Raw genomic sequence first — 19,510 nt, 5'->3', positions numbered from 1 at the left:
TTGAAAATCTGCAAGTCATGTATTTATGTCAACTGAAAATGGAGTCATAAAGAAAGCAAATAAATGATATATTTTTTTTTTCAATCTTGAAACCTATTCTTAATTTTCATTGTTAAAATGGGAAGCATAGCTGCATCTTTTTCATTTAGAGTAAGCCAAAAGGAATTCTTTCAGCATTATCAATAGAAACTAGCTGTTAATCCAGCTGAGGATTAACAGACCATGTGCATGAGATACAGTGTGAGAGCTTCAGACTGGACCAGGAACAAGCAAAACTGTATTTAAGCATACACATTGGCTGCATAGGGAAGCAAGAGTGTAACATCAAAAGCACCACCTCAGCTCCAGCTCTCCAACCTAGACAGAGCTGGAGCTGCTATAGTCTCTACCTGCAACTGCCCAGTTCTCTTCAAAGCCCTGGAGCAAGCAATGCAGAAACATGCTATCTGCCCAGCCAGATTTCCCAGCTTGTAAACACATCAGCTGCAAATCAGGCGTAGTAAATCACCTGTGGATACTGATAGGACAAGGGGAATGGTTTGAAACTAAGGCAGGGGAGGTTTAGGTTAGATATTAGGAGGAAGTTTTTCACACAGAGGGTGGTAACTCACTGAAACAGGTTGCCCAAGGGGGTTGAGGATGCCCCATCCCTGGAGACATTCAAGGCCAGGCTGGATGTGGCTATATCCAGGGGGGTTGAAACTAGATGGTCATTGTGGGCCTTTTCAATCCAGGCCATTCCATTCTATGATTAAAAGATTCTATGACCAGACAACACGCAGCACACAAGCCTTTACTGCCATTGTTACTCTTCAATAAGCAAAATACACACAGTGATTTAATAGGGGAAAAATAAAGACTGCAAAAAGAGAGCTTCAGACTGCCATTTTGTACCTCAGAGCTGCAAGGATTGTGAGCTAAATTATCCAGCCGTATTGTTATGTCAAAGGAAAGGTGAGTCTTTAGCAGACTAACCCAAATGCCAATGCTTACGCAACACTTAAGCCACACTTAAGCCCTTACTTGAAAATCTTACTGTGCTACGTGGATCTAGTACTGGGTAAAAGAAGAGGAATCACCTCATGCAGACAGCAACAGGAATAGCAATTGCTCAATGGTTCTTAGAGAAAGCTCCAGATTACCAAAGAGAACACACTGAGAATATGAGGAACTGTGACAGGAAATACCAATTTCTGAAGAAAAATAAAAATTAAATGGAACTATTTGTTTTTAACAGGAATGAATTTAAAATATTATTCAAAATCACCCATATTAAAGATTTAATAAACAGTATGAACAAAGGTGGAGGGGGGGAGGGGAAGATGGGAAAACTGAAGACAGAAAGCTGACAACTGGTTTAGTAACAGGTTAAAAACGTGTGCTTTGAGATCCCTATTAAATAATACCCACAAGTAGGGCAAGAAATAACCCTGCAGACGGTTATCCCCGTGACTATTCCAAAGGCAACGGCCCCAGGACACACCGTTGCCAACCGCTTTCTGAGGCAGCCGAGCCTACAGACGCGCACACTCCTGCTCTCCGCGGGTGTGTATCCTCTTCATATCGCTTACTATCGCTTCATATCGCTTAATATCGCACGTATAACGCATACGTGGGGCTCCCGGCTCCGGCTGGGAGCCTGAGGCTGCCCTGCAGCCTGTGGGTTGGGCCGCGGCTTCCTGAGCGTGCGCCGTGTTTCCGCGTCCTGCTCGGGACTCGGCCCGGCAGAGTTTTGAGACAATATGAAGAAGATGCTCAGCTTCGTAAAGAAGAAAAAACGGGATCCGCCGCCCGGCAGCGCCGCCTCGGCGTGCTCCGCCGGTGCGTACGAGATCCGCCGGAAGGAGCTGACCAAGCTGCACCGAGGGGCCGCCGCCGGAGACCTGGCCCTGGTGCAGCAAGGACTGAAGAAGCACGACATCGACGAGCGCAACAAGGCGCAGCGGTAAGGGCGGCGGGCCGGGCCGGGATCCCCGCTGCATGACCTGGGCACAGAGGGCTGCTGTTAACGGGGGCCGCGCGTGGCTGGGACGGCCGGTAGAGGCCGCTCCGATGTGCCCTCCCGGCCTGGATCCCTCGTAGGGCTGCTCGGCATTCCTCCGAGCTGGGAGCTCTGTTGGGGGCTGGTGAGAAAAGGCAGCGATAAGGCTGCTGGCTTCATGAAGGCTTTCTTGCTTGCGAAGCTGATGGTGGTTCCTTTAGGTTGTCATATTCCCCAGTGCTTGGTAACGGCTGCTTTTGGGTGAGGAGGGGCTCCTGCACAAAGTTGTGTTTGTTACAGTTAAATTACTCATTCGAGCTCTTTGCGGTACACTGTGCTAAATAAATAATAAATACAGTGCTCAGATCAATATTGTCAGGCTTCTGTTCGGAGGTGAAGGATCTTGTATACTTATTTGGGAATTTCTCAGTGGGGACAGTCACCCTCGAGTTGTTCCATGTCTGTGACAAGGCATGATGAGTTATTTGACGTTCTGCCTGTTATTTCGTCCTCATCTTCTTTGCCTTGGAGGAAGCTGGTCTTATGGAGGGTACTCATCAGCCTGCCCGTGATGGGAGCTGTTAGGACAAGAGGGAACAGCCTCAGCTTGCACCAGGGGAGGTTCACGTTGGATGCTAGGATAAGCCTCTCCAGAGAGTGGTTGTGCACTGGAATGGGCTGCCCAGGTTGGTGGTAAAGTCACCGTCCCTGGAGGTGTTCAAGAAACATGTAGATGTTGTACTAAGGGACATGGTTTGGTGCACGCTGGTAATGGAATAAGCTTGTTTTTATTTTATTTTGTTTATTTTGGGAGGTAATTGGGATAAAGAAATGCAATTTGCCCTGTTCATGTACCACAGAGTGAAAATATTTATTTAGCTGTCTGTTTCAATTTACACGTTTCACTTTTAGGACACCACTGCATCTTGCTTGTGCAAATGGACGTGAGGATGTCGTTACGTTTCTAGTAGAAAACAAGTGTAAGCTAAATCTTTTTGACAGTGATAACAGATCTCCACTGATGAAGGTAAGTAGAACATACTATGTTGCTGCAAGTAGGAATTATTGATTATGTATTAAATGATGTCTTTCCAGATTCTTTAAGTAAGTCTGTGTAGAAGCATGCATGCTGTAATCAGTGTGGCTTTGGCATGTGCTAGCTAATCTTGGCAGATGCTTTTATATTCCAGGAATGGGAAGTTGTAGTAGTAGTGACACAGTGAAATATGACTGCTGGAAATTTTACCTTTTTTTTTTTTTTTTTGTGTGTGTGTGTGTGTGTGTGTTGTTTCCAGGCAGTACAATGCCAGAAAGAAAGATGTGCAGTGATCCTGCTAGAGCATGGTGCTGATCCGAACCTGGCAGATGCTGGTGGCAACACTGCCCTTCACTTGGCTGCTGTAACTCCTAACACATTTCTAGCAGGGATGTTAATTGAGCACAGTGCCCGTATCAATGCTCAGAATAAGGTACATTTCGATATTCAATAGAGAAGTTCAAAAAGTTGCATTGATATTTTTATTGTAGATTTTTTGTTTGTTTCTTTTGATTTTTAACTTGAATTATTTCTGTTCTTTCAGGACGGATGTACTCCTCTTACTCTTGCTATCTCTGAAAATCACAAAGAAATGGTAGAGCTCCTTCTTAAAAAAGGAGCTGATGTTCACACTCGAGATCCGTGTGAAAGGTGAGGAGATGGTCTAAACTCTGCAGGTCACCTTAGTTGTCTTCAGGTTGGACTGATGGGAGGGATGGGAATGAGCATTGAAGTAGAAAGACACAGAGAAAGAGCTCGTTGAGTGACTGGCGAAAGCAGGTCTCAGCTTGGCAGGTGACATGCATTATTGCATGTTTTCTGCATTGAGAACTGCAAGAAAACATTGTTTCTGGTAGCCGCTGTGGCAGGAAAATTGCTATTGTGCCAGCAACATTGCTGTTATGCCAGAGAGAGTTTTTCAAATTGATGCCAAGTTTGTATGCAAGTGTTGTTAATATAGAAGCTTTTTTTTCTGTTCATAAAGTGATTTTATTTTTCTTTGAGATTGAGCAAATGGGAATTAAAATAATTACAATGTCTGACTAAATTGTATGGTTTGTCTTGTATTTTGGATGCTGTAGAACCCCACTTATGACTGCAGCGGCCGGTGGGGAGCTTAAGTTGGTAGAAATGCTTCTTCGCTATGGTGCTGAAATTTTCCATAAAGACGTTAATGGATGGACAGCTGAGGACTATGCTATCATTCATGGAAATGCTAGGTAAACTTTTAAATTTATTGCTAGGTTTTTAGTTATCAGTGTTGAGTTTGAACCTTTTTGGTAACAGCACCAAGTTTAACGGTGCTATTTTGAAGATGTGTTCATTGACATCTTCTCACGTATACTGTTCATGTGTCTGGTGTTAATTTGAAAGTTGAGAAAAGGGCTTCTGCTCAAAATTCTCTGTAAGATTTCAAGTGTTTGTTTCTAAGCTGATGTCTGCCTGCTATACACTATTAAAATGTGTCTGTAGCCCACAGACGCAGAAGTTCAACTTGAAAAACTGAAATGTTTGTAAATTCTTCTCAAAACAGAACCCTTGTTATTACTGTCTTCAGTTCCACTGACAAGGAACCACCTGTTTTGTTTCAGAGGAGATCTAGCTGTTATTTCTTTTGTTAAATTACTAAGCAGTTTAACTCCTCCTACACATAAGTATTTTACCCATGGGTGTTCATTCATAAGAGTGGTTGTATTTGTAAAAACTGGACTGCAAAGGGTACCGAGCAGAAGTAAATAACTTCATAGATCTGGATGTGCATCTATAAAATAGATGTGTCCATTATATTTGAGTATGTTACGGTTTGCAAAAAGTAGAGTATGTTACACTTACTGAATATGAAAATTGTTTTGGCTATGGTTAAAGCTCCCTGACTGTTTCCCAATTGATTCTTGCAGGACTCGGAGGGTTTTGAGTATCAGACTTGGGAGACAGTGAAGAAACCCAAGGCAAGTGCTGCTCAGCTGAGCAAGAAAGCCAAGAAGGAAAGCAAAAAGAAACGATAAGGGCTTGAGCAGAAAGGCACAAAGGACAGCAGAATCGCCTGGATTGCGTCCTCACAGGTGCACCAAAGGACACACACTGTGTGGTGCGGTTTTCAGGCCTGGCTGTGTTTTCCCTTTCATGGACTCCAGAGGGGAACTAAGGAAGCTGTGTCTTTAATCATTACCAGTATTCCGCCTTTTTGATTTCATATTGAAATGTATTTTGGATGCATTTGGCTTCTCTTTGTTGTAAATAAAAGCGAAACAAACATTTGATAAGTGTTGCTGCCTCTTTCAGTAGCTGCTCAATACAGTGCCTGGCTCGGGCTGGCAATTGCAGGGCCATGAAGTGGTCGGCTTCACGTCCCTCCCGGAATCACAGAATCACAGAATTGTAGGGGCTAGAAGGGACCTCTAGAGATCGTCGAGTCCAACCCCCCTGCCAAAGCAGGCTCCATATACCACATCACACAGCTCGGCGTCCGGGCGGGTCTTGAATATCTCCAGAGAAGGAGACTCCACCACCTCCCTGGGCAGCCTGTTCCAGTGCTTCGTGACCCTCACTCCCCCCCACCTGCAAGTGCAGCAGTACTGAAGGCTGAGGGCTCTTTTCGTAGGCAGGCAGGCAAAGGCAACTGAAATGCAAGTTTGCTGTCCCTCTTTGTTCTCGCGTCAGTAGGCCCTGGATATCTTCCCAGCACCTCTCTTAATCAGCCTGGAAATGTTTGCTAGCAGGAAGTAACCCCATCACATTGCCTGAGACTAATGATGCCTTTTTCCCCACTCACTGCAGGCAGCCTCTGTGATCATTTTAGACAAAAGTGCACGCTAATAGAACTAAATTTGATAGTTTATTCTGTTTTCCAAGCAGGTGTTGCACTTGGGCTCTGTATCACGTACTGGCCACGCAGATATGGTGTACAACTGGAAGAAATCCTTCAGACCCTGAATGCAGGAGAGAATCTGTGATGGGTGAGAGAGGAAATGTGCACCTTGAAGCAGGGGACGCCCTGCTGGCACCGCCTGTTACATCCAACACCAACATGGCTTGCTGTTTCTCAAGGGTCAGTAAGTAATAATGCCCCTAGTGATACTCTAGTACATTTTTCCTCTAAAATTGGTTCTATTTGACATGCTATTCCATTAAATTGCGCGATCATTAATCAATTATTAGCCCGGATAACTCAGTCAGTAGAGCATGGTTATGAGCATCTTAAAAGCATTTATTGCACAAATTTTAGTGGTCATTAAAAAATCAATGTATCAGAGTATATGAAAATTGAAGACTTTTCCAAATCAGTTACAGATTAACACAATGGGACCCTCACAGATTTATTTTCAGGTTGCAGAAACTTAGGTTGCAGTACAAACATATTTGTTCTTTTTAGTGGGTTTAACAGTAATGTTGTTATGTTGTATTTGACTTGTCTCTTTTTTCACTTTCAGAGTATTGTCAATCAAGGCCTTGATTGAGTTATCATAGTTATGTTATTAATATAAGTAGTGTTGTTATTCTATAGGCAGTATCTTGAAATTGTTGTAATACAAGAAGAATTTATGGAGCAGCAGCCATGGATCAAGATAAGGAGTTCACAGAGCAGCAGCTACGGGGCAGGATAAAACTACATGAGAACTAATTGAACAAATGAACTGAATTGCTTGTTAAATATGGTTAGTCGGTCGGTAAACTGAGCCTTTTCAGCCTAAAAGAAAACGGGGGAAATGTAGAGAGTGTTTTTTACAGCTAGTTAGCTGAGAAGGGTCGTAAACACGGTGCAGTTAATCAAGCAGCCATACCACCTGCAAGGACAGTGAGAACAACAGGATGCCCTGGGATGGTGAGAAACTAGCCATGGTTCTGTGAACTCAGCAAGGGAGTAGCTTTCAGGATGATAACAAGAAGCTGCAAAGATACTTGGGGATGGTATGTAATTGGGAACCAATGATGAGCTCCACTTTTGCAATATGTATGAGCTAATTATCCGTATTATAAATGTACACGCAGCCAAGGAATAAACGAGATTAGCTGATCATATGTCAATGACAGGTGTGATCGTTTGCTTTTCTCCTGCCGTTCTGCAACAGGTGCTGTTCTTTAGAAAGCTCTGCCTGATTATGCACATCTCTGCATAGAGTTGGGCTTCTTTTGACAGAGGGCCCTATTACAATCTTGAAAAAAAACACAGAACATGATAACTGGAAAACTCACGTTGTAAAGCTAGATAACACCAATTTTTAACAAAGCTTGCAGCTGCACTTCCCCACAGAGAGCATGGCAAAGCTTTGATGACAGGGCTTAACAGACTTAGGAAAACTCACTGCAAGAGACTGAATGTGTCTCACTTTGTCCATTCTTCATAGGTGCCCTGCCCGCAGCAGGAGCAGAGCAAGAGGAAGACTGAATCTCCCCAGTACTCTGAGGTACTTTCTCTGAAGGATGTGCAGGGACCCCTGTTGGCTTGCTTACTTCTTGGCTTGCTTACTTCTAGGCTTGTCACCTCTGGACCCACCTCCCTCTGCTGCTGCCTCTGCCTTATGCTTCTGAACAATGACACCTTGAAATACTTAAGCTCTAGGCCAGCTGTTCAAGGTACATAATGCTGCTAGCAGGCCTGGGTGCTTTTCACAAGCTGGAGGGGCAAAGCAGTGTGTTAGAAACAGCCTTCTAGTGGATACACAGAAACACTTTGCTCCCCCTGCAGGTTTCTGCACTGAAGCTGACATGAACCTAACAGTGGATGAGCAATGGGTATTTCTGAATTCTCCCCATCCCTGATTCTAGGAGGAGCCCAAGCTCCTGCCTTCAATGCCCAACTGTGAATTGGCCCTTTTGCTAAGCTTGTGCCACATGAAAGACTGCAGCCATATTGGGGATGTTTAATGTAAACAGGCACCAAATTACACGACAACACAAGCCATATACTCACATCAAAGCTCTGGACTCTGAGGTTTCTCCATGTCCGTCCTAAGTTTCCACGTAGTTCCCAGAGAGTGGTGCTCAGGTCTTTGCTGTAACAACCCAGAGTGGAGAGCTGATTCCTTCTCTGGGACATTTCTGTAGCTCAGGATGCTTCAGCGTGCACTCAGCTATGACAGTGACTGGGAAGGAATGGGGCTGCTGCATTCCGTGTCTGCTCCTATGAGCAGCTTAAGGTTACAGTGGGGGCATGAGCTCAGGTTGCTGTAGCACACTGAGCATCGTTTCAGCAGGGTAGATTCAGTGATATGAAAGTTGGTTGCCTTGTTTTACTAACCTGTAATTAGGAGGGCTGCCAATCAAGAAGTTGCTTTTTCCATGCTGGGAGAATTGTGTGCATGTTCCTTTCAAAAAGCTATTTTTTGAATTCTAATAGAAGGGAATGCAATTAAGTAACGTGAGTTTTTGAAAGTAGAAGTTGTCAGTTTCCCTCCATAAAGACTGCTCTTTCAGAAGTTGTGCTCTTGTGAATGTCCACAGCAAGGCCTGTCTCTCTTTCAGGCTCAAGGCTGGAAGTGACAGACTGGAAACCACAGCTCAGCAACAAAGCAAAACGAATGAAGCCCCTCAGGACAACCTTCAAGCCTTTGCTTCAGTAAGCTAGTTAAAAACCTCTGTGGGTTTTGCAAGCTCCTGAGACTAGTTAAGTAATTCTGTGAGGAAAATGCATGATGACATTTTCCTGGAGGGCCTAGGAGAGCTGAATTCCCAAGCTGTGCTGACCATAGGCTACTCTGAAAATCCTGCCATTCGTTATTTCCCCATGTTTGTGGTTTTGAGACTTGCCACGATGCTATGGCAAGCCGTAGTTAACACTAGAGAAGGTAAGGGTTTACACTAACATGCTGGTGTAAGTATTTTCAGGTTTAGATCTGCTTTAGTTGTGGTATCGAAGACCTCAGGCTGCACGTTAGACATTCCTCCTCATTAGAGGTATTTGCCAAGTTTGTAGAACTGCACAGCACTGACTTAAAGTGTCTCACTGTCCTTAACGTGGTTAGAGTTGTTATAAAATAGTATTTTCATCTGAGGCCTATGAGAAGCAAATGATTCATGGATTTGGTCTGGGGAGGTAGGGAGGTGACTGCAGGCCCTGTGCTGTACTGATACTGGCAAGAGTGGCAATAAGGTGTGAACTTCAGGAAGAAACACTGCATATACAAAATAACAAAACTTAATTTTTAGTCTTTATTATTAAAGCATGTAAAAAAGAGACCAAAAAACCCACAAAACTAGTGGGATATGTGATCTTGTTTCTGTGAAACAACCACATGAGGCTGCTTTAATGGCAGTGATTGCCATTCTCAGTGAGAACTCCAGGTTTTGATCACAGTTTTGATGAAATTTTACTCTTCCTGTGCTTCAGCCTTGAAAAACAGTCACTCACAAATGTATTTACTGCCAGAAGCGGTGACACAAGTAAGAAGGAGGATATTTCTCTCTGGTAAAATGAGACTTGTAGAGGTCTGGTAGAGAGACATGATCAAACTTTTAGTTGCAACTCCATATATTCCATTTGAAAATCTGCAAGTCATGTATTTATGTCAACTGAAAATGGAGTCATAAAGAAAGCAAATAAATGATATATTTTTTTTTTCAATCTTGAAACCTATTCTTAATTTTCATTGTTAAAATGGGAAGCATAGCTGCATCTTTTTCATTTAGAGTAAGCCAAAAGGAATTCTTTCAGCATTATCAATAGAAACTAGCTGTTAATCCAGCTGAGGATTAACAGACCATGTGCATGAGATACAGTGTGAGAGCTTCAGACTGGACCAGGAACAAGCAAAACTGTATTTAAGCATACACATTGGCTGCATAGGGAAGCAAGAGTGTAACATCAAAAGCACCACCTCAGCTCCAGCTCTCCAACCTAGACAGAGCTGGAGCTGCTATAGTCTCTACCTGCAACTGCCCAGTTCTCTTCAAAGCCCTGGAGCAAGCAATGCAGAAACATGCTATCTGCCCAGCCAGATTTCCCAGCTTGTAAACACATCAGCTGCAAATCAGGCGTAGTAAATCACCTGTGGATACTGATAGGACAAGGGGAATGGTTTGAAACTAAGGCAGGGGAGGTTTAGGTTAGATATTAGGAGGAAGTTTTTCACACAGAGGGTGGTAACTCACTGAAACAGGTTGCCCAAGGGGGTTGAGGATGCCCCATCCCTGGAGACATTCAAGGCCAGGCTGGATGTGGCTATATCCAGGGGGGTTGAAACTAGATGGTCATTGTGGGCCTTTTCAATCCAGGCCATTCCATTCTATGATTAAAAGATTCTATGACCAGACAACACGCAGCACACAAGCCTTTACTGCCATTGTTACTCTTCAATAAGCAAAATACACACAGTGATTTAATAGGGGAAAAATAAAGACTGCAAAAAGAGAGCTTCAGACTGCCATTTTGTACCTCAGAGCTGCAAGGATTGTGAGCTAAATTATCCAGCCGTATTGTTATGTCAAAGGAAAGGTGAGTCTTTAGCAGACTAACCCAAATGCCAATGCTTACGCAACACTTAAGCCACACTTAAGCCCTTACTTGAAAATCTTACTGTGCTACGTGGATCTAGTACTGGGTAAAAGAAGAGGAATCACCTCACGCAGACAGCAACAGGAATAGCAATTGCTCAATGGTTCTTAGAGAAAGCTCCAGATTACCAAAGAGAACACACTGAGAATATGAGGAACTGTGACAGGAAATACCAATTTCTGAAGAAAAATAAAAATTAAATGGAACTATTTGTTTTTAACAGGAATGAATTTAAAATATTATTCAAAATCACCCATATTAAAGATTTAATAAACAGTATGAACAAAGGTGGAGGGGGGGAGGGGAAGATGGGAAAACTGAAGACAGAAAGCTGACAACTGGTTTAGTAACAGGTTAAAAACGTGTGCTTTGAGATCCCTATTAAATAATACCCACAAGTAGGGCAAGAAATAACCCTGCAGACGGTTATCCCCGTGACTATTCCAAAGGCAACGGCCCCAGGACACACCGTTGCCAACCGCTTTCTGAGGCAGCCGAGCCTACAGACGCGCACACTCCTGCTCTCCGCGGGTGTGTATCCTCTTCATATCGCTTACTATCGCTTCATATCGCTTAATATCGCACGTATAACGCATACGTGGGGCTCCCGGCTCCGGCTGGGAGCCTGAGGCTGCCCTGCAGCCTGTGGGTTGGGCCGCGGCTTCCTGAGCGTGCGCCGTGTTTCCGCGTCCTGCTCGGGGCTCGGCCCGGCAGAGTTTTGAGACAATATGAAGAAGATGCTCAGCTTCGTAAAGAAGAAAAAACGGGATCCGCCGCCCGGCAGCGCCGCCTCGGCGTGCTCCGCCGGTGCGTACGAGATCCGCCGGAAGGAGCTGACCAAGCTGCACCGAGGGGCCGCCGCCGGAGACCTGGCCCTGGTGCAGCAAGGACTGAAGAAGCACGACATCGACGAGCGCGACAAGGCGCAGCGGTAAGGGCGGCGGGCCGGGCCGGGATCCCCGCTGCATGACCTGGGCACAGAGGGCTGCTGTTAACGGGGGCCGCGCGTGGCTGGGACGGCCGGTAGAGGCCGCTCCGATGTGCCCTCCCGGCCTGGATCCCTCGTAGGGCTGCTCGGCATTCCTCCGAGCTGGGAGCTCTGTTGGGGGCTGGTGAGAAAAGGCAGCGATAAGGCTGCTGGCTTCATGAAGGCTTTCTTGCTTGCGAAGCTGATGGTGGTTCCTTTAGGTTGTCATATTCCCCAGTGCTTGGTAACGGCTGCTTTTGGGTGAGGAGGGGCTCCTGCACAAAGTTGTGTTTGTTACAGTTAAATTACTCATTCGAGCTCTTTGCGGTACACTGTGCTAAATAAATAATAAATACAGTGCTCAGATCAATATTGTCAGGCTTCTGTTCGGAGGTGAAGGATCTTGTATACTTATTTGGGAATTTCTCAGTGGGGACAGTCACCCTCGAGTTGTTCCATGTCTGTGACAAGGCATGATGAGTTATTTGACGTTCTGCCTGTTATTTCGTCCTCATCTTCTTTGCCTTGGAGGAAGCTGGTCTTATGGAGGGTACTCATCAGCCTGCCCGTGATGGGAGCTGTTAGGACAAGAGGGAACAGCCTCAGCTTGCACCAGGGGAGGTTCACGTTGGATGCTAGGATAAGCCTCTCCAGGGAGTGGTTGTGCACTGGAATGGGCTGCCCAGGTTGGTGGTAAAGTCACCGTCCCTGGAGGTGTTCAAGAAACATGTAGATGTTGTACTAAGGGACATGGTTTGGTGCACGCTGGTAATGGAATAAGCTTGTTTTTATTTTATTTTGTTTATTTTGGGAGGTAATTGGGATAAAGAAATGCAATTTGCCCTGTTCATGTACCACAGAGTGAAAATATTTATTTAGCTGTCTGTTTCAATTTACACGTTTCACTTTTAGGACACCACTGCATCTTGCTTGTGCAAATGGACGTGAGGATGTCGTTACGTTTCTAGTAGAAAACAAGTGTAAGCTAAATCTTTTTGACAGTGATAACAGATCTCCACTGATGAAGGTAAGTAGAACATACTATGTTGCTGCAAGTAGGAATTATTGATTATGTATTAAATGATGTCTTTCCAGATTCTTTAAGTAAGTCTGTGTAGAAGCATGCATGCTGTAATCAGTGTGGCTTTGGCATGTGCTAGCTAATCTTGGCAGATGCTTTTATATTCCAGGAATGGGAAGTTGTAGTAGTAGTGACACAGTGAAATATGACTGCTGGAAATTTTACCTTTTTTTTTTTTTTTTTGTGTGTGTGTGTGTGTGTGTGTTGTTTCCAGGCAGTACAATGCCAGAAAGAAAGATGTGCAGTGATCCTGCTAGAGCATGGTGCTGATCCGAACCTGGCAGATGCTGGTGGCAACACTGCCCTTCACTTGGCTGCTGTAACTCCTAACACATTTCTAGCAGGGATGTTAATTGAGCACAGTGCCCGTATCAATGCTCAGAATAAGGTACATTTCGATATTCAATAGAGAAGTTCAAAAAGTTGCATTGATATTTTTATTGTAGATTTTTTGTTTGTTTCTTTTGATTTTTAACTTGAATTATTTCTGTTCTTTCAGGACGGATGTACTCCTCTTACTCTTGCTATCTCTGAAAATCACAAAGAAATGGTAGAGCTCCTTCTTAAAAAAGGAGCTGATGTTCACACTCGAGATCCGTGTGAAAGGTGAGGAGATGGTCTAAACTCTGCAGGTCACCTTAGTTGTCTTCAGGTTGGACTGATGGGAGGGATGGGAATGAGCATTGAAGTAGAAAGACACAGAGAAAGAGCTCGTTGAGTGACTGGCGAAAGCAGGTCTCAGCTTGGCAGGTGACATGCATTATTGCATGTTTTCTGCATTGAGAACTGCAAGAAAACATTGTTTCTGGTAGCCGCTGTGGCAGGAAAATTGCTATTGTGCCAGCAACATTGCTGTTATGCCAGAGAGAGTTTTTCAAATTGATGCCAAGTTTGTATGCAAGTGTTGTTAATATAGAAGCTTTTTTTTCTGTTCATAAAGTGATTTTATTTTTCTTTGAGATTGAGCAAATGGGAATTAAAATAATTACAATGTCTGACTAAATTGTATGGTTTGTCTTGTATTTTGGATGCTGTAGAACCCCACTTATGACTGCAGCGGCCGGTGGGGAGCTTAAGTTGGTAGAAATGCTTCTTCGCTATGGTGCTGAAATTTTCCATAAAGACGTTAATGGATGGACAGCTGAGGACTATGCTATCATTCATGGAAATGCTAGGTAAACTTTTAAATTTATTGCTAGGTTTTTAGTTATCAGTGTTGAGTTTGAACCTTTTTGGTAACAGCACCAAGTTTAACGGTGCTATTTTGAAGATGTGTTCATTGACATCTTCTCACGTATACTGTTCATGTGTCTGGTGTTAATTTGAAAGTTGAGAAAAGGGCTTCTGCTCAAAATTCTCTGTAAGATTTCAAGTGTTTGTTTCTAAGCTGATGTCTGCCTGCTATACACTATTAAAATGTGTCTGTAGCCCACAGACGCAGAAGTTCAACTTGAAAAACTGAAATGTTTGTAAATTCTTCTCAAAACAGAACCCTTGTTATTACTGTCTTCAGTTCCACTGAGCAGGAACCACCTGTTTTGTTTCAGAGGAGATCTAGCTGTTATTTCTTTTGTTAAATTACTAAGCAGTTTAACTCCTCCTACACATAAGTATTTTACCCATGGGTGTTCATTCATAAGAGTGGTTGTATTTGTAAAAACTGGACTGCAAAGGGTACCGAGCAGAAGTAAATAACTTCATAGATCTGGATGTGCATCTATAAAATAGATGTGTCCATTATATTTGAGTATGTTACGGTTTGCAAAAAGTAGAGTATGTTACACTTACTGAATATGAAAATTGTTTTGGCTATGGTTAAAGCTCCCTGACTGTTTCCCAATTGATTCTTGCAGGACTCGGAGGGTTTTGAGTATCAGACTTGGGAGACAGTGAAGAAACCCAAGGCAAGTGCTGCTCAGCTGAGCAAGAAAGCCAAGAAGGAAAGCAAAAAGAAACGATAAGGGCTTGAGCAGAAAGGCACAAAGGACAGCAGAATCGCCTGGATTGCGTCCTCACAGGTGCACCAAAGGACACACACTGTGTGGTGCGGTTTTCAGGCCTGGCTGTGCTTTCCCTTTCATGGACTCCAGAGGGGAACTAAGGAAGCTGTGTCTTTAATCATTACCAGTATTCCGCCTTTTTGATTTCATATTGAAATGTATTTTGGATGCATTTGGCTTCTCTTTGTTGTAAATAAAAGCGAAACAAACATTTGATAAGTGTTGCTGCCTCTTTCAGTAGCTGCTCAATACAGTGCCTGGCTCGGGCTGGCAATTGCAGGGCCATGAAGTGGTCGGCTTCACGTCCCTCCCGGAATCACAGAATCACAGAATTGTAGGGGCTAGAAGGGACCTCTAGAGATCGTCGAGTCCAACCCCCCTGCCAAAGCAGGCTCCATATACCACATCACACAGCTCGGCGTCCAGGCGGGTCTTGAATATCTCCAGAGAAGGAGACTCCACCACCTCCCTGGGCAGCCTGTTCCAGTGCTTCGTGACCCTCACTCCCCCCCACCTGCAAGTGCAGCAGTACTGAAGGCTGAGGGCTCTTTTCGTAGGCAGGCGGGCAAAGGCAACTGAAATGCAAGTTTGCTGTCCCTCTTTGTTCTCGCGTCAGTAGGCCCTGGATATCTTCCCAGCACCTCTCTTAATCAGCCTGGAAATGTTTGCTAGCAGGAAGTAACCCCATCACATTGCCTGAGACTAATGATGCCTTTTTCCCCACTCACTGCAGGCAGCCTCTGTGATCATTTTAGACAAAAGTGCACGCTAATAGAACTAAATTTGATAGTTTATTCTGTTTTCCAAGCAGGTGTTGCACTTGGGCTCTGTATCACGTACTGGCCACGCAGATATGGTGTACAACTGGAAGAAATCCTTCAGACCCTGAATGCAGGAGAGAATCTGTGATGGGTGAGAGAGGAAATGTGCACCTTGAAGCAGGGGACGCCCTGCTGGCACCACCTGTTACATCCAACACCAACATGGCTTGCTGTTTCTCAAGGGTCAGTAAGTAATAATGCCCCTAGTGATACTCTAGTACATTTTTCCTCTAAAATTGGTTCTATTTGACATGCTATTCCATTAAATTGCGCGATCATTAATCAATTATTAGCCCGGATAACTCAGTCAGTAGAGCATGGTTATGAGCATCTTAAAAGCATTTATTGCACAAATTTTAGTGGTCATTAAAAAATCAATGTATCAGAGTATATGAAAATTGAAGACTTTTCCAAATCAGTTACAGATTAACACAATGGGACCCTCACAGATTTATTTTCAGGTTGCAGAAACTTAGGTTGCAGTACAAACATATTTGTTCTTTTTAGTGGGTTTAACAGTAATGTTGTTATGTTGTATTTGACTTGTCTCTTTTTTCACTTTCAGAGTATTGTCAATCAAGGCTTTGATTGAGTTATCATAGTTATGTTATTAATATAAGTAGTGTTGTTATTCTATAGGCAGTATCTTGAAATTGTTGTAATACAAGAAGAATTTATGGAGCAGCAGCCATGGATCAAGATAAGGAGTTCACAGAGCAGCAGCTACGGGGCAGGATAAAACTACATGAGAACTAATTGAACAAATGAACTGAATTGCTTGTTAAATATGGTTAGTCGGTCGGTAAACTGAGCCTTTTCAGCCTAAAAGAAAACGGGGGAAATGTAGAGAGTGTTTTTTACAGCTAGTTAGCTGAGAAGGGTCGTAAACACGGTGCAGTTAATCAAGCAGCCATACCACCTGCAAGGACAGTGAGAACAACAGGATGCCCTGGGATGGTGAGAAACTAGCCATGGTTCTGTGAACTCAGCAAGGGAGTAGCTTTCAGGATGATAACAAGAAGCTGCAAAGATACTTGGGGATGGTATGTAATTGGGAACCAATGATGAGCTCCACTTTTGCAATATGTATGAGCTAATTATCCGTATTATAAATGTACACGCAGCCAAGGAATAAACGAGATTAGCTGATCATATGTCAATGACAGGTGTGATCGTTTGCTTTTCTCCTGCCGTTCTGCAACAGGTGCTGTTCTTTAGAAAGCTCTGCCTGATTATGCACATCTCTCTGCATAGAGTTGGGCTTCTTTTGACAGAGGGCCCTATTACAATCTTGAAAAAAAACACAGAACATGATAACTGGAAAACTCACGTTGTAAAGCTAGATAACACCAATTTTTAACAAAGCTTGCAGCTGCACTTCCCCACAGAGAGCATGGCAAAGCTTTGATGACAGGGCTTAACAGACTTAGGAAAACTCACTGCAAGAGACTGAATGTGTCTCACTTTGTCCATTCTTCATAGGTGCCCTGCCCGCAGCAGGAGCAGAGCAAGAGGAAGACTGAATCTCCCCAGTACTCTGAGGTACTTTCTCTGAAGGATGTGCAGGGACCCCTGTTGGCTTGCTTACTTCTTGGCTTGCTTACTTCTAGGCTTGTCACCTCTGGACCCACCTCCCTCTGCTGCTGCCTCTGCCTTATGCTTCTGAACAATGACACCTTGAAATACTTAAGCTCTAGGCCAGCTGTTCAAGGTACATAATGCTGCTAGCAGGCCTGGGTGCTTTTCACAAGCTGGAGGGGCAAAGCAGTGTGTTAGAAACAGCCTTCTAGTGGATACACAGAAACACTTTGCTCCCCCTGCAGGTTTCTGCACTGAAGCTGACATGAACCTAACAGTGGATGAGCAATGGGTATTTCTGAATTCTCCCCATCCCTGATTCTAGGAGGAGCCCAAGCTCCTGCCTTCAATGCCCAACTGTGAATTGGCCCTTTTGCTAAGCTTGTGCCACATGAAAGACTGCAGCCATATTGGGGATGTTTAATGTAAACAGGCACCAAATTACACGACAACACAAGCCATATACTCACATCAAAGCTCTGGACTCTGAGGTTTCTCCATGTCCGTCCTAAGTTTCCACGTAGTTCCCAGAGAGTGGTGCTCAGGTCTTTGCTGTAACAACCCAGAGTGGAGAGCTGATTCCTTCTCTGGGACATTTCTGTAGCTCAGGATGCTTCAGCGTGCACTCAGCTATGACAGTGACTGGGAAGGAATGGGGCTGCTGCATTCCGTGTCTGCTCCTATGAGCAGCTTAAGGTTACAGTGGGGGCATGAGCTCAGGTTGCTGTAGCACACTGAGCATCGTTTCAGCAGGGTAGATTCAGTGATATGAAAGTTGGTTGCCTTGTTTTACTAACCTGTAATTAGGAGGGCTGCCAATCAAGAAGTTGCTTTTTCCATGCTGGGAGAATTGTGTGCATGTTCCTTTCAAAAAGCTATTTTTTGAATTCTAATAGAAGGGAATGCAATTAAGTAACGTGAGTTTTTGAAAGTAGAAGTTGTCAGTTTCCCTCCATAAAGACTGCTCTTTCAGAAGTTGTGCTCTTGTGAATGTCCACAGCAAGGCCTGTCTCTCTTTCAGGCTCAAGGCTGGAAGTGACAGACTGGAAACCACAGCTCAGCAACAAAGCAAAACGAATGAAGCCCCTCAGGACAACCTTCAAGCCTTTGCTTCAGTAAGCTAGTTAAAAACCTCTGTGGGTTTTGCAAGCTCCTGAGACTAGTTAAGTAATTCTGTGAGGAAAATGCATGATGACATTTTCCTGGAGGGCCTAGGAGAGCTGAATTCCCAAGCTGTGCTGACCATAGGCTACTCTGAAAATCCTGCCATTCGTTATTTCCCCATGTTTGTGGTTTTGAGACTTGCCACGATGCTATGGCAAGCCGTAGTTAACACTAGAGAAGGTAAGGGTTTACACTAACATGCTGGTGTAAGTATTTTCAGGTTTAGATCTGCTTTAGTTGTGGTATCGAAGACCTCAGGCTGCACGTTAGACATTCCTCCTCATTAGAGGTATTTGCCAAGTTTGTAGAACTGCACAGCACTGACTTAAAGTGTCTCACTGTCCTTAACGTGGTTAGAGTTGTTATAAAATAGTATTTTCATCTGAGGCCTATGAGAAGCAAATGATTCATGGATTTGGTCTGGGGAGGTAGGGAGGTGACTGCAGGCCCTGTGCTGTACTGATACTGGCAAGAGTGGCAATAAGGTGTGAACTTCAGGAAGAAACACTGCATATACAAAATAACAAAACTTAATTTTTAGTCTTTATTATTAAAGCATGTAAAAAAGAGACCAAAAAACCCACAAAACTAGTGGGATATGTGATCTTGTTTCTGTGAAACAACCACATGAGGCTGCTTTAATGGCAGTGATTGCCATTCTCAGTGAGAACTCCAGGTTTTGATCACAGTTTTGATGAAATTTTACTCTTCCTGTGCTTCAGCCTTGAAAAACAGTCACTCACAAATGTATTTACTGCCAGAAGCGGTGACACAAGTAAGAAGGAGGATATTTCTCTCTGGTAAAATGAGACTTGTAGAGGTCTGGTAGAGAGACATGATCAAACTTTTAGTTGCAACTCCATATATTCCATTTGAAAATCTGCAAGTCATGTATTTATGTCAACTGAAAATGGAGTCATAAAGAAAGCAAATAAATGATATATTTTTTTTTTCAATCTTGAAACCTATTCTTAATTTTCATTGTTAAAATGGGAAGCATAGCTGCATCTTTTTCATTTAGAGTAAGCCAAAAGGAATTCTTTCAGCATTATCAATAGAAACTAGCTGTTAATCCAGCTGAGGATTAACAGACCATGTGCATGAGATACAGTGTGAGAGCTTCAGACTGGACCAGGAACAAGCAAAACTGTATTTAAGCATACACATTGGCTGCATAGGGAAGCAAGAGTGTAACATCAAAAGCACCACCTCAGCTCCAGCTCTCCAACCTAGACAGAGCTGGAGCTGCTATAGTCTCTACCTGCAACTGCCCAGTTCTCTTCAAAGCCCTGGAGCAAGCAATGCAGAAACATGCTATCTGCCCAGCCAGATTTCCCAGCTTGTAAACACATCAGCTGCAAATCAGGCGTAGTAAATCACCTGTGGATAC

The 19,510-nt window shown here is 43.9% G+C and overlaps 2 protein-coding genes across 2 annotated transcripts; both read left to right on the top strand.

Moving 5' to 3' along the window:
• Positions 1–1,728: 1,728 nt before the first annotated feature.
• LOC146757047 (uncharacterized) lies at positions 1,729–8,578 on the top strand. Its single transcript, XM_085523308.1, has 7 exons — positions 1,729–1,945; positions 2,894–3,008; positions 3,277–3,450; positions 3,562–3,668; positions 4,100–4,237; positions 7,492–7,592; positions 8,481–8,578. Exons 1-7 carry the CDS (start codon positions 1,743–1,745, stop codon positions 8,576–8,578), a joined length of 936 nt encoding a protein of 311 aa, XP_085379434.1. The 5' UTR covers positions 1,729–1,742.
• Positions 8,579–10,487: 1,909 nt separating this feature from the next.
• Positions 10,488–14,019, top strand: LOC146757046 (uncharacterized). Its single transcript, XM_085523307.1, has 6 exons — positions 10,488–11,440; positions 12,389–12,503; positions 12,772–12,945; positions 13,057–13,163; positions 13,595–13,732; positions 13,986–14,019. The coding sequence occupies exons 1-6, from the start codon at positions 11,238–11,240 to the stop codon at positions 14,017–14,019; spliced, it is 771 nt and encodes a 256-aa protein (XP_085379433.1). The 5' UTR covers positions 10,488–11,237.
• The last annotated feature ends 5,491 nt before the right edge of the window (positions 14,020–19,510 follow it).

The sequence above is a fragment of the Coturnix japonica genome, chromosome 24, assembly GCF_054131305.1.
Source record: "Coturnix japonica strain WE chromosome 24, WE-NBRP24, whole genome shotgun sequence".
Taxonomy (NCBI): domain Eukaryota; kingdom Metazoa; phylum Chordata; class Aves; order Galliformes; family Phasianidae; genus Coturnix; species Coturnix japonica.
This window is presented reverse-complemented; position numbering and strand designations above follow the sequence as displayed.